We start from the raw sequence: 15740 nt of genomic DNA on the forward strand, positions 1-15740 counted from the left end.
GGCACAGCTTGCATGGAGCACTGGGTGTGGTGAAAAAATAATGAATACTGTTTTTCTGAAAATAAATAAATTGGGGGAAAAAATTAATCATTAGAATTAAAATTAAATTATTAATCATTAAAATTAATAATAGTAGAAAGGTTGTTTGAAAGCTAACTATTTTTAAGTAGCAAAGTACTGAATTGTCCAAATTCACAACTTCTAATGTGGTCATTTTTTTTTTCAATATGTACAGACTTTTGACCATATTTTCTGCTTATTAATTTTTGGGCATATCTAGTTAAATTCTGTGCATGTGTATGGGCGCACATGCTCAGATATAAATGTAAAATACTTAATGGAATGTCTTTAGGATAAAGGCTTAATAAAATGCAAGTCTAGCAAGGGGTCCTAGAATAAAACACTACAGAAGTATAAATGTGCAGGTATATTTATCAACACAAGTATGAATAAAAATAGATGCTTATGCATCTATTTTCATGGAAATATTTCTTTTTGGGCATCAGCTGCATCTACCTCCATACAGACCTGAACTCTACCATCACATCCACATAACCAATCACATTAAAATGTACTTTTCTGCCTTTTAAGGAATAAAAAAGCACAGTCACAACTGATATATTATTTTCTAGATGCATAACATTATGATACACTTATGACATAAATATTAGTATCACCATTTTAAACATGAAGGTGCTGAGCTTTAGGATAGCTCAGTGATTCTAAAAGCCACACAGCTGGGAAGTGGAGTGGTTGGGATTTGAACCCAGGTCTGTCTCAACCCAGAGCCTCTTCCAACATCACATCAAATACCACAGGATTCACTCTCCACTTTCCCTCCTCTCAATTCACCATTTGCTCTGAAGACACAAGAGCAGAGGCTATACATTCATTCCGTTTCTCCTTTCTTTCGGTGTGGTCTTTGCCCTTCCTCTTGTCTTGTCCCAGAATCCTTTCTATTAAAAGGTCCAAGTGAAGCCCACAATATTATTAACAAGCCTTTGTAACCCTGTCTACATATTCTCAATGAGTTTCGTAATATTCACTCAGCCAGCTGCTTAGAAATGGAGAGGAGCCAAGATCATGGATCTTAGCACAGTATTTGTCAGGAACAAACTCTGTCGCCTCCTGCTCTTCAAAGATCTCTTTCTTACTTGCAGAGTATAAAGGATTACCTCAGAGTCTTTAGAATAGGGATTCCTTTCTGCTTGGTGAGAAGTCTTTGTCTATGACAAAATGAGTTCATAACTGAAAAATGTCTTGAAGGATTTAATGGACGACCTGAACCCCCTCTACTTTTTAAAGCAAAGTATTATGAGCACTCGAATCTGCCACATTGTATTTGGAACTGGTCAGCTCGTTCCTAGAAAACAAATCCTGGAAGTAGTGGTTTTAATTTAAAATGCACTCTTATCACCATATTATTAGTAAAATTGACAAGTGGGAATTCTATGTGTTTAACCTCTAGTTAAAGCGGTCTTGTTTTCTTACATACAAGTGGTATCTGTATGTCCATCTTTTTGGAGTCATTGGCAGGGGTGACTAGAGGCTACCCAGGGGTTGCAGATATGCAATGTAGCATATCAGATGTGACATTTCACCTTTAATCTCCTCCCTAATATTCTGTCTTTCATGGAATGAAACTCTGCTCTGGTGGCACAGTAAATGTCTTTCCCATGTGGGGATGTCACGACCATGGTGGTCTTCAGCCTGTATACTTGGGTGTTTTCTTGTTTCTAGAAAGCTTGCTTAGTAAAGAATTATAACTTTCTCTACATTCGTGTTCCAGTGTAAAGAAGTTTTGCTTCCTAAGTTATTAAATATTCCAGTTTTATTCACTTTGCTACAGTTCAATCAGGTAATAAAGCTTCCCTACTGGGAAGTTGTTCCCCTAACATGAGGAGACCTAGAAAGGTGGGTGACAACCCAATGGGTATGTTTCTGTCAATTGGAGGGTTTGATACCAATGAGGACGAATGAAGGAGGAGATTTCACACTTCAGAAGCAGAACTTCTAAAAGCTTTTTTTCCCCACAGGGAGTAAAAGTGAAATCGGGCAAGAATAAGACAAACTCTTAAGAGCAAAGGTTAGCATTCACCCAGGAAATCACTCCATTAAGCCAAGAATGGACACCGTATCTCTCCAAAGAAAGGCAAACTCATACCACAGTTGCTAGAGCTTCTTGATGTAGGAGGGGAAGTCGAAAGGAAAGGAAAGTTACTTACTGTTTGGGTCTACGTTTTCACAGAGTTCTGTCTTTGCCTCACCGTTGGGTCTGTCACTGGGTTTGTGTGACAGCCGCGATGACATGGTGGCTGCCGTGACTACCGCCTTGAAGCTTCGCTTCCGCTTCTGGACATTGAGTTCAGGGTGGAAAATGATGATGTACACTTTCGGCATGTATAGCATCCCCAGAGCCACTGACGCACTTAGGTTCATGGAGATTGTAAGTGTGGTAGTTTGTATGTAGAGCTAGGAGACACAACACACAAGACACTATTACAAATAAAATGACTGCAAAGGAAGTCTGAATACTTAACACATGACATCAGGAATGATTTTGGCTAGGAAAGAAAGCATCTCTAGGGCCTATTCATTAAGAAAATAAAAAGGAAGTTGGTATAATAACTTGGCACATTTACTGGAGATTTTTTGCATATATTAATTGATCGAATGCTTTTGGGTAAATCCATGTGCATGCCTGTCCTGGAGAAGTCTCCTACATAGAAGTTCATACTGGTAATCAGAGTTGAAGTACTTTTGATCAGAACAAAGATGTGAAAATCACAGAAATCTGTAATCTTGAGTAAGGGTGGTTATTTTTTATTTTCCATATACGCACAGAAGAATTAATACTACATGATTTCTTGCTACACAAAGACTCTGGGACCTTTGAAAGTTAGGTTAATATATGCCCCTTTTGTTGTATTATTATTATTATTACTGTTCACTTTCACCATACCTACAAAGTAGTGAGTTAAGTTGCCCTGAAAAGTAAGCTTTTCTTGCTTAGTTCTGATTTACAAAACACTGACGGCAAGGACCCAAGATCTAGTGATGCTGACTCTTTTATGTTGACAAATTGCTAATAGGGCAAAAACATCCTGACATTTGTATTATTTGTGGTGTGGATGGTGTCTCCATAACTGTCCTTGTCTCCTTTGGCTCCCTTGAAAAATCAGTAAACAACTATTCACTTACTGTGCAGTGTGTTAAATCACTGCCTTGGTTATAAACTTGAAAAGATGTTGGTGGAAGAGCGTGGGGAGTTGTAAGATCAGTAAGGAGAAAACTACAGACAACTTGCCTTGGTCCAGTTGTGTTTATGAAGTGCCCTCTTTTGTGATCTGGAGCCCCACCCCTATATATTTAGATATGTTTGCCTTTTGCATGACTTCTAAAGGTTATATGAAATGTCTTCTAAAGGTTATATGAAATGTGAGGTGATGGACGCATTAATTAACTTGATGTGGTAATCATTTTTGAACTATACATATATTAAATCATCACATTGTATGTCTCAAAAAGGATCATGTTGTATGAACCTGAATTTATACAGGTTTTTTTTTAGTCATACCCTGGTAAAGCAATAAATAAATGAATATATTTGTTCATTCATAAAATTTCAATTACAATAAAAAAAATGAATAGGTGCCATGAACTTTTGTGTCAGTGGAAATCCAATGATATATTTATTCAATCATTGTGTTCCATAACTAGGAACCCATTGATCAGAGGGTAAAATCCCCATCCTTAATGGAGTCTACAAGGTCCCATGTGGTCTATACCCTACCAACTTTTTCAGACTAATTTGCCACCACTTTTCCCCTACCCTTCTCCCCAGGCCACCATCTATATGGACAGTCCTTTAGATCTTGAAGATGTCGTGTTCATTTAGCTACAGAACCTTTAACACATGCAATATTTCTTTACTTTTGTTTTCTTCTGTATGGAATGATTTTCCTCTGCTTCTTAGAACATCCATCCAAGGCTTCCCTCAACTACAGCTTCAAGACTAGGCCAGTTACAGGGTGCCTGGGTGGCTCAGTGGGTTAGCCTTTGGCTCAGGTTGTGATCTCAGGGTCCTGGGATCAAGCCCCACATCGGGCTCTCTGCCCAGTGGGGAGTCCGTGTCCCCCTCTCTCTCTGCCTGCCTCTCTGCCTGCTTGTGATCTCTCTCTCTCTGTCAAATAAATAAATAAAATCTTTAAAAAAAAAAAAAAGACTAGGCCAGTTTCTTTACTTATACAGAGAACTGTTTTCTTTGTACCATTGGCTTCTGCTTGTAATTATATACCCTTTGCTTGTAATTTATATACCCAATTATATGCCCCAATCATTTGACTGGCCATCTCTCTCTGATTAGGCCACGAGTACCATGAAGGCAGGAACAAGTGTCTGTGGTATATCACTGTGTCTGCAGTACTGACAAACAGGAGGCACTTAAATAAACATGATAGAGGAGCTCACTTGTTTGTATAATGGGTGTCTTTTACCTACCTGTGATTCAAACAGTCTTCTCTAAACATAAGAAAACTTCATCAGACCTATTGGCTGCCTGGATATTTCTGTATTGTATTTCAAACTGAGGCTCTGGTGAAGAATTAAGAGAGACTTTGCCATCTCATGTGGAAGGAATGTAGTTTTCCAACAAACATTAATTTGAATGTGCATGTCTTTGAATGGTTTTAAGGAGCTGCCAGCGGCTAACTGTATAATACATAATGAATGTAAAATAGAAAGACAAAACAATATTGAATTAATGATCCTTTTGGTTTTGAATCAGACTGTATTTTAAAAGCTTATCTTTTCCTACTGGAATACTTCTAGGCTTTGAATTCCATTCCACCATGCTAACCTACACCATTTAAGAAAGGCTTACCATGTTCACAGGCTTTAAGGACCTAGGCAATGTTGCTTCCTTCCTTCATGATCCTCGCTATCATCCTACTAATGAGGACTTTGCAAATCATGGTTTAGCAATCCAAAAAAGATAATGATACAATTTAACCTAGGGTTTTGTTCCTGTTTCTCTGTTCATGAGCAAATTTTACAGTTGAAGAAATCATCCATAGTTTCTTTAAACATAACTGTAAATTCTATACCTACATAAGCTTCTGTATGGGTGTGTGTCTCTGTGCGTTTACACTTTTTCTTAACAAATCCTACTTAGTGATTTAAGACCTCAAAAGCTATGATGTTCATTTTATGGAGTGTCTGATTTCATTATTCTCAAACTGGAGCCCATTGAGACTCGATGTTTTGTGTCGAAAGTTTTACAGTCTCTCGTGACACTTTAGGAGTATGTGAAAACCAACATGAATGCCACTGACCAAATTCCTGCTCCCACATTTCCTCCTTACACTGCATAATGTTTATGAATGAGTGAATGAAGCTAGCCTGAGTTCGATTCCCATTTCCTGGTTCTGTGACCTAGGGCAAAAAATTTAGCCTGTCCATGCCTTAGCTTTTGCTAAGGGGGTAATATGGGGGTGATAATAACAGTACCTACCTCATAATATCGTGTTGACAAATTAGTTTTTGTAAAGTACTTAGGATCAGACCCAGCAATACTATAAAAGTAGTTTTAGACAAGTATATACATATAAAGATATGCAGGTTTTAGTCTACAGGAATCCCAGAGGTATTGGTCCACAAAGATTCAACTCCACCAACTCCCAAAGAGAGGCCCCAAGTCACTGTCTCTTTGGCCTCTGGTGGGAGGCTCATCTTCTTACTGTGTTTATTCCACCATCAGCTTTTGGTACATTCTTTTTAATAAATTACAACTTATTTTAGTCTTGAGGCTATTCTTATTTTACCTGCTGCTTACTGTAAAATACATTATCCTGTTTATTTAACCTTGGGTATTTGACAATATGTTATCTTCTTTATAATTTCTTTAGCAAGGTCAAGGCATTGGTGATCACTGTTGGCCCCTTTCATCAAGATATAGAGGCCCTTGACACATAGAGAGATCAAGACTCTCTCCAGGGCTGACATTCAACTAAACCTCATCCCATTCTGGCTCTCTGAGGATCGTCCCCAGGGAAGCTAAGTCTCCCCATCTTGGCCAATCCTCAATGATTCAGGCCTGTGGGAAGGATGCAGATTGCCTTGGAAATTCAATGTGTTTTTATAATTAAGCCTTAATTTTATCATCACTCTAAGTGAATTTCCAGAATCTAGTTTCTGCTCCTTGGTTAAATGTGGCTTTTCTTACACCTATCATCTATAATTCAGCTTATATAACCAAACACATTCAGGCAAGGAATTTACAGTCAAGCCAAGAAAAGTTTTTGCATATATTCTAGAACAGTGGTTATTTTAAAGTCTAATCCCTGGAATTTTGGGCTATAACTCTTCTCTCTGTCCATCAGTTTCCTCATCTGTAGAATGAAGACCATAATTATTACTACCTCATATGGTGGTTTTGAAGATGCTCAGCATAATGCCTAGGAAAAAAGTACCCATGAAACATTAACTGCTTACTGTTATAGCTACTTTTTATTATAACCACTATTTATTTTCTGCTTAATATTTATTTAGATTAGGTTGTTGGGGTCTAGATCTCAAGATGAAGGCTCATAACCATTTTCATTTATTTTGAACTTTTCACATATGTCTTATTGATTAACTAGGTTGTAGTGTGTAAAACACCAGGCCTAGTCATGTCTGGTCTGGCTGAAATGTACCAGAAGATATATTGTTAGAGTGTATAGGTATATGCTTAATTTAATGTCAGGCAAAGCCCACCTGAATCTTTTTCATCTTGGTCTAAATTCATTATCAGGTAAAATGCTAATCCATATTATGAGATGCCATTGTTGTTTCAGAAGATGGTGTAGCACTATGGTTACTTGAGTTCTCCTTTTCTAACTTTTTATTGCTAAGATATTAAGAAATTTGAAAAGTGGTCAGATAGTGTTCATGTGCGACTTTGACATTTGCCAACTCTTCTGTATACATTTATTTTGAGAGATTTCAAGGGAAGCTATTAAAATTTGTAATAGTGACAGGCTTCAAACTTTTAACATCACAGTATTTGAGATACTGTTCAAAGAATAATGAGAAAAAGAAAGTAAAGAAAAAATTTTATAGAGCACAGAGACAGATACAAAACTGGATTAGGAAAAACTCACTTTCAGGTTTTTGAGTTCATGGAAATACTCTCATCATTACTACTGATGTCCTTAGAAGTATATACTACACAAAGGAACTAATACTATACTTATACTAATGAATTACCAGCTTTATCAGTAAAAATACTGTATTAGAAGAAGAGTTCTAGAACTATCTGATGGTGTCAAACTGTAGACATAAGATGAACGTACATTTGAGAACGTAATTTCTTCAAATAAGAACTATTTAAAAAGGTGTCAAGCCCATGCTGTAAATTCACGTTTAGTTCTATTTTCTAGACAGGTTATGTGAAAGACTTACTTCTCCACTCTTGGTGCTTTCATCCATGTGCAGGTTCTCCATTTTTACTGAGATACTACCAAATGCCTGCACCAGCCCAAACACTAAGTACACCATTGTGAAGACAATAGACATTCTCCCTCCATCCATTAGCCATAGTCTAATGGCATGAGAAAGCCAATCAAGAATGAACTAATGCACCAAATGTTCACTAAGTCCTTTCCCCACAATGTATATTGTCCCCCATTTTCCCCTCCTCTTGTCCTTTTCTTTGCTGACCTATTGTGCTTCTGACACCTTGTTGATATTTGATGCGTCATCCAGTGGCCCCCTCTACATAAAGCCTTCCCTATGTCTCCAGTCAGGGCAGTTCCCCTGTTGGCCCCATCATAGGTACAGCTCCAAAGAGCACTTATCCTGGACTGCTCAGAAAAGTATAGCCAGTTAGTTGTGTTTTAAGTCTTGTTTTGAAAATGCAAATGCATCCCTAACAGATGGATAGGTTAGGAAACAATTTGAATACAGTACAAAGCTTGTGCATGTATAAATTTTTTTTCCAAGAAACACTAGGTGAACACAGGAAACTATATACAGCTGTACCAAGCCATGCAGGAACACACAAAATGTGCACACACACACACACACACACCTCAAACATCCTTCTTTGTCCCCTTGCACAATTTTACAATAAATCACAAGCAGCAATGCTTCTGGCACTTCCTTCTATGAGCAAAGTTTACCTCCCTTTTCTTAAGGTAAAATGCCATATTCATTGTAACATTTATGCACTGCTTAGCCACTTAACTTGTATAAAACCATGCCACCATTTTATTAGATTTTTTTAATGTCACTGGTGATGTTTTTGAGTGTTATGTCCCTAACCCAATTTTTTCCCCATAAGTCTTGTATTTTTATTGCACAGTTTTGCCTAGCATAGTGATTTTTAGAGGAGAACTGACTGGATAATAAACACAATGTCTGCTAAAAAGTGTATGCTTATTACATTCTGGTTGAATAAAAAGTTCTATACTTGAAGCAGGCATTAGGTACCATAAATTCTTGGCATTATGTTGTGTTTTGAGGAAAGCTATTACTTGTAGTCTGTTAGTTTGATCACTTTTACTTTTGAAATTATTTGTGTGGCTCTGTTTCCTTATTTCTAGAGTGGAGATAATAATAGTACCTCTCTTAGCAGGTTGTTGGGACCAAATGGTTGCCATTGCCAATACAAGGTTATTGCATGTAGCAACCATTCAATCAAGTGTATTAGTACCACTGATTTATTAATTGGCTATACCATAAAATAGTTTTCTATGTTGCATTTCTTCATATTAGTTCATTTTGTAATGACAATATTTCTTATGAAATCTGAATCACAGCCTTTTCAAGGAACAGGCATTTCATTAAGTTTGCTTCTCTTTTGTTTGAAGTATTCTCAAACTCCTATTTTAGCTTTCATTGAATCTTTTATGAGAAATAGTAAATTCTGTGCATTCCCAAATGACAGGTGAAAATTGGGACAAGAAGGCCTTAATGGAGACTTCAGGTGGGAAGGGACAAGTTTTCATCATCCTCACAATATCCCCAAAGTCTGTGTAATAAAAATGAAACATGTGTCTGATGGAGTCCCAGAAAATAGGAAGGATACATTATTACCTGACAGATGCTTGGAACATTCATATGACTGAATTAAATGAAAGTTCCTGGCAGTTAAGACCAGTGTTTACCATCCTTACCCCCATACTCCTTGCTTCCTAATTAGAGTAACCATATCTTCAAGAAGAAAAAATAACATATATTTGAGGATAGGACAGGATGTTTGCAATTGGGACTTCCTCAGTCATCGGGAGGGTCAGTATACTCTTGGCTTAGTTATCAAATATTGCATGATGATAAAAGGATTCAGTATAATTATGGGGAAAAACAATTGTTTTTTGGGGTAGAGAGAGTTGCATCTTATAGAAGAATGGTGTAATAGAAAAAGTATGATCTTTGTTATATGAGAACTGATTACAAATCTTGGTCTCAGATTGTTGGTTGGTGAGAGTGGGCAAGCTCCTTCCCCTCTGGCAAGTGACAAGACTCAAAATTCAGACCCTAGCAATTTGTTACCAGAGGCTGATATACAACCCCATCAAACTCTACCACTACCATTGAGATGTTCTCACCATTTGAAGTTTAAGGGGTAGCATGTGTGAAAAGTAGTGCACAGTGCCTAGAATATGGTGGGTGCTCAGGAAATTCAAGTATATACATTACAGTTGATGGCCCCATCATCTGTAGATCATTTTCATGCTATTCTCTTTACATTTCCTATCTTTGATGAGGTAATAAAGAGGGAGGGAGGGATGGAGAAAGGGATATGGGATATACATAAAAAGATACGCACACCAAATAGTATAGCCACAATTTGTGGATAGGTGTCTGGCATAGAATTATAAATAATGAAGGCAACCAGATGACTATTGGATAAGACCTAGTTTTACTGTGTTTTGTTTTTGTCATTAGTATTTCTAGGCAGACATGATATTCCATCTACACACAATTACATTCTTTATTTGGATGGACAGAAGACTAGCACTCCCAGTGAATGTAAATCTGTTTCTAGAGTATGAGATAAGTGATTGTGTTATGCTTGAAATCATCTACATCCCAGTTCTTTCCTCTCCTGCACAGAAGCCTGGTGTTGTGTCTATTCCAGTGGGATGCTATTAGTACAACTGATCACATGCTTGGGAAATTCAGTGTTTGGCTCCCCACGATATCCTCAAGAGCTCCAGGCCACCTAAGTAGCCAGTTCTTCCGGGCGGTCACTTCTGATTTTGTTGGGCATAGGAATTTCTTTCCTCAACCAGTCATCTGACTCCTAAATTTCGATTTCAAGTTATTTTCCCCCATACCTACAAGGCATATTTGCTCTTTTATATATATATAGCCAGTGCTGGCACGGTCCATGCTGTTGTGTTATCTAGAAGGATATTTACCATTCCTGCTGGGTTGAGAGTCCCACAACTGTTAGGTCACTGCCTTGCAGTGATATAACATACAAAGGCAAAGCGTTTTCTCCACAGTCAGCCTGGAGAATCACACTTCTTTGAGATTCCATTGGTTCCCTTTGAACCTTTGGCCACATTCATCAAGAGTAAGCCGAAGATCCTTTTTGTAGGAAGCAACCTCAAATTCTTCCTTATAATATGAAAATGCTTGTTTGTACCTTGCTGGGGTAAAAGACGATGATGCTCTGTATTACTTTGCAAATAAAGCAAGTGGATCAACAACAACAACAAAAATTAAGTCTGGACTTAATGTATTCTTTTTCTTATTTTTAAAAAGATTTATTCTATTTTTGGTGGGGAGAGGGGTATAGGACAAGGGAGAGGAGACTCTCAAGTAGACTCCCTGCTGAGAGCAGAGCCCAATGAGGGGTTCGATCTCATGACCCTGAGATCATGACCTGGGCCAAAATCAAGAGTTGGATGCTTAAGTGACTGAGCCACCCAGGTGTCCCTAAAGTATTCTGTTTCTAAAGTTGTCATTAGGAATACTCCACTTCTATAAGTGCAGAGCTATCTAATCTTGCCAACTTTTAAAGTCAGCTTTATAGTTCTAAAGAACATAAAGAGTTAGAAATCAAATGAAAAAATTGATGTCAAATTAATAGCTGAAAGAAAGAGACGATCTTTGCATTTCTTAGGCATAGTCAATGTGTTTTAAGTTGGACTTGCAAAGTGTTCATTGAAACTGAACGCCAGAGTGTCATTGACAAGAAGACAAAGTCAGGCTCTTATTAAAATAAAGTATATTCTTATCTCAGTTTTCAAAGCCACTGACAATGGCTTTCTGTTGAACTTTGACAAGTTCCGATCATCATAATCATGTAGTTTTCTCCTTTCTCTTTTTCATTCTGGCTATTATTTTGGTTGATCTTCCTCTGTTCCTTTTGGACCCTATCTTTCCCATCTTGCTGCCAAGTTGTGGTATCTTTCTTTCTGCCCTTGAAATTCATTCCCCCTTTCATTAGCTCATGGCTTTCCATCTATCATTTTTACTCCCCTGCTTTTGCACTGCCTCCAGTGTGGTGGTGTGCATGTGGGTGGATGCAGGCCCCCTGTAGTGCTGCTATGCTGGGTAGTGCACTGTGGCACTCATTAGTGATCATGCCAAATGCTGCCCCTGGCTGATGGGCAAAACACTTCAACAGCTAGAACCCAGTCCAGCTGAATTGCCTGTCCAGAGGTAACTTAGGCTCTGAACTTCTCATCAAGGCCCTCAGCTGTTTAAGTCCATGGTTTAAGCCCATGGTTTTAGTCCCAAAGGAGCAAATAATTGCAATGAAACTTTACTCAGAAGATTGTCAACAAGTAGTTGCTCAGCCTATGGCCCTAACTGGAACAGTGAGGGCTCTGAGGTTGGGTAGAAAAATAACACCTATCCTTCCAAGAGAAATGTAGTAGTGAAAGGGAGGGAGCCTGGCTAAGGAGTAGGGGCTGTGTGGTTCATGGTTTTAATTCTGGGTTTTGCTTTTGTTTGCAAGGTCTTGTATCAGGGATCTCAAAACTGCCATTTCCTACCTACTCACTCTCTGAGCCTGTCATCTGGCCTCCATCATCCCCTAGTCTGAGTGTGTCCTTGAAACCTTCCAAGACTCCTTGTCAGACAGAAGAGGTTTTGTTTTGTTTTGTTCTCCCATGTGTCATTCCTTTTTACAATTCAGTGCTAAGGATAGTGCTCTTGGGGGCTTCTGCTGTCCTGCTGCATTTGCTCGATTTTCCATCACATTTGAAGTGAAGATAAAATACTCAACATGGCCCAGGGAACTCTGTAGGTGTCCCTTCTGTCTTCCCTCACCTTCTCTAAGTCCTTCAAGTGTGCAATGCTCTGTTTATCCCCAAAGATTTTGTACATGCTATTCCATCTGCCTCAGATGCTATTCCCACTTATCTTTACCTGGCTACCTCCTACCTGCCTTTCCTTTCTCAGACTTACTTCTCTGACTCTCAGATGTAACTTGTGACCTCCTTCTCTTGCTTGCATAAAGAATGCATCATGCCCCTTCATTACATTAATCATGGTTTGTGATTATTCATTCAAGTATTTATTTCCTAAGTATCTTGTCAGTAGACTCTCCCCCCGTCCCCCCGCCCCGCCACATGACATGTGGCCCATATCTTTCAAATTATTGTGTGTAGGTCCTGGAACATAGCATGTCCCTAATTCATAGCAGCTAAACAAAGCAATGAATATGGTACAGGAGATAGATACTCTACAGCCAAGAACAATAAAACGTATGACCAGTGCACTGGAATCACAGTCAGGAATTCGGCATTCGGATGTAGGCTCTGCTGCTTATTAACAACGGTGGGGGCATGGGCATTTTGAGTACCTCACTTAGCTTTTCTAAACTTGAATATTGCTACTTATAATATGAGGTGAGTAGTGGCATCTACCCTCGCTGTGACAAGGAAGAAATGACTTGTAAGTGGTCAGACTTCTTCAACTCTAAAGCCCTGGTCAAAATGCTGTGCTGGCAAAATTTATGTCTGTGTAGCATGGGATAAATAAACCATGTCCAGAGGCTCTTTGTCTCTGCACAATCATAACTGCTCCCCATTTTTTCAAATACTTTTTCCTTTAGCAATTTCAGTAGCTTCACTTCTGGCTCTACTCCTGGACCTGGGGCATTCCTGTGGCCCAGGCATGGTATTTGGAGCTAATAAATAGAGGATATAAAATATAGAGATAAATTGCTTCATATAATAGGGAGAGAACCAGAATATTTTATGAAGTCAGAGAGGAAGAGAATAGTTAGAAGTGAGCAAATCAAAGGCAGGAGAATGTTTATCCACATCTTCATGCCTGGCATAGGGAACAAATTCAATACATGATTGATGAATGATATGGTCTTCACTTATTTGACAAATCAAAGTCAAATTCAAAGGCATTTATTCATCTTTATTTTATAGTTCAACATGTCTCCCTGTCCCCTGGCCTCTTTCATATCCCTGAATATGGCATGCTGTAGTCTGCCACAGGGCCTTTGCATATGCTTTCCCCCTTTTCCTGGAATATTTCCCTACCCTCACCTACCTTGTTTAATTTATTCTTTAAATCTCCATGCAAGCATCACTTCTTCAGCTGAGACTTTTCTAATCAAAACTAGGTAATATCATCCTGGTATAAACTCTCAAAGCAATCATAAGATTCATACTTAAATATGTACATGAGTGTGTGTGTGTGTGTGTGTGTGTGTGTGTGTATCTATGTATGATAAATATCTGTCTCCCCCACTAGGAAGCATGTCTGTTTATTTCATATCGTATCCCTGCATAGCACTGTGTGTGTGTGTGTGTGTGTGGCAATAGAAGTGACTTGATTGATACTGACACTGTTAGTGAAGTAACTCTTAGTGATAAGGAGCTAGACAGTGTATTTCCAGTCTTTGGCTCCATACCTTCTTTCACAGAGCAGAGTCAAAAGGGAACCTGGCAGGAAGTGATGTTCTCATGGACTTAGACTGCCTGTAAAAAGTACCCTCCTAACTGGCCCAGGGAGGATAGAACTGTATTGTCCTGGGGGTTGCCACCAACATTTCTTAAATCCTCTTCCATGTGTTCATCAATAAATAAATAATTAAGTAGGTAAAGTAATTGCCAATAATGACTCCTTTGGAGCCAGAAGTAACAATGAAAATAAACAACCCTGCCCCTTTGGGAAGAATGAGATTTTTTTTCTTTCAAAAAGTTTGCACTACCACCCAGGTTAGAACTTAATTGTCCCTTTACAGTGAAAATAAAATGGTTGCTATGACAATGCAGTGAAGAATGCATTTTGTTTTTGTTTTTATTTGACAAAAAGCTGCTGATTTTGACTTAACTGAGGCCATATATGCATTTTGGTTTTGCAATTCTGATCCTTCCTGGAAATTTTCAGAAGCAGTACTAAAGATAAGTTAATGAATCCACCTTCTTTAGACAGTGCAAAAGCAATGAAGAGGATGAAAAAGGACAGGTGAGAGATGATATTAGGAGGGAGAAAAGAAAGGACATGGATGTGTTGGGTGGGAGGAAGTAAGAAGAAGTTACAAACAAGGGATCATTTTTTTACGTTCTACCTCATTTTATGCAAACCCCATCAGAGTACGATCCTAAATTGAATCAACCTTGCACAAACCCGAGAATGAGTTCTATCTCTCCTAAAAAAAAAAAAAAAAAAAAGTTGGCCTCCCTTCCTAAGTAAGAGCGGATTGGCTAAACATTTTTCCAAGAGATTTTTAAATTTTTTTAAGGATTTTATTTATTTATTTAACAGAGTGAGGGAGAGAGACAGGGAGAAGCAGGTCCCCCACTAGGCAGGGAGCTGGATGTGGGACTTGATCCCAGGATCATGAACTGAGCCAACCTGGGCCAAATGCAGATGTTCAACCAACTGAGCCACCCAGGTGTCCCTCCAAGAGATCTGAAGTGATATTAGCCTCCTTTGGGAGTGCTGGGACCCAGGCATTTATACCAGCTTCATCTCTCCCAATACCAGTAGAGCTCTGATCCTAATCTAGCTGATCATGCAAACCCAATCCTTCACCCTGAATTATTTTTATGGTTAAGATTTTCTCTTCAAGCCTCTACTCCACATTTATTCCTAGTTGGAACTCCTAAACCACCTGTGTAAAAAAAAAAAAAAAATCTACTTGTTTAGAAAGTACAAAAGAGATCCATAAAATGGTTAAGCACCAAGCATGTGAGTAAATAGCTGTCTCTCCACACCCCAAAATATTGAGGTTCATGTATAATCATTTAAGAAAAAAATTTTAACAGTCTTTGTCTCATGTGAGTCTTGAAACCATTCCACAGTTGGATTATAATTCTAAGAAAAATGGATGAAGGAGTCTTAAAACATAATTTTAAAGGCAAAATCTTTCTTCAATCTTGGCTTATGGAATCACCATATGCTATTTATGGGAAGGCAGATAAGACATGAAAGGTCTTCTCTACAGTTTATTCAATATGCCTACAGAGATTTCAGGCCTACATGTCAGCAGAAGGTTCTGAGAAGGTTATTCTTATTTATATGCAACTAGATGTTTATTATCTTTAGTGTAGGGATCATCACCTTTGCCATCCTCTTAGGGCTGATGACACAATCAAGCAGACATCTCAAATAACATTGAAAATGGGGATTTCCCTGCATCTTGCCATTGTACTAATTTTCCTCATCTCAAAACGTGTTACCCTCATCGACCTGGTTCCACAAATTGGAACTTTAAAGGTTATTCTTGAATACTTGCATTTCCCTCACATTGTACCATTTATATTCAGGCCATT

The 15740-nt window shown here is 38.4% G+C and overlaps 1 protein-coding gene across 5 annotated transcripts in view; it reads right to left on the reverse strand.

Annotated features, from left to right (window-relative positions):
- GRM7 (glutamate metabotropic receptor 7) overlaps positions 1–15740 on the reverse strand; it is a 902298-nt gene that overhangs the window by 52867 nt on the left and 833691 nt on the right. For all 5 annotated transcript variants that reach the window (XR_006385106.1, XM_044253109.1, XM_044253106.1 and 2 more), the window contains exon 9: positions 2226–2472. Coding sequence is in view for 4 of the 5 variants with exons in the window: in XM_044253109.1 (XP_044109044.1) it covers positions 2226–2472 (247 nt within the window). In the remaining variant the exon portion in view is untranslated. The remainder of the gene's footprint in view (positions 1–2225; positions 2473–15740) is intronic.

The sequence above is a fragment of the Neovison vison genome, chromosome 6 (genome assembly GCF_020171115.1).
Source record: "Neovison vison isolate M4711 chromosome 6, ASM_NN_V1, whole genome shotgun sequence".
Taxonomy (NCBI): domain Eukaryota; kingdom Metazoa; phylum Chordata; class Mammalia; order Carnivora; family Mustelidae; genus Neogale; species Neogale vison.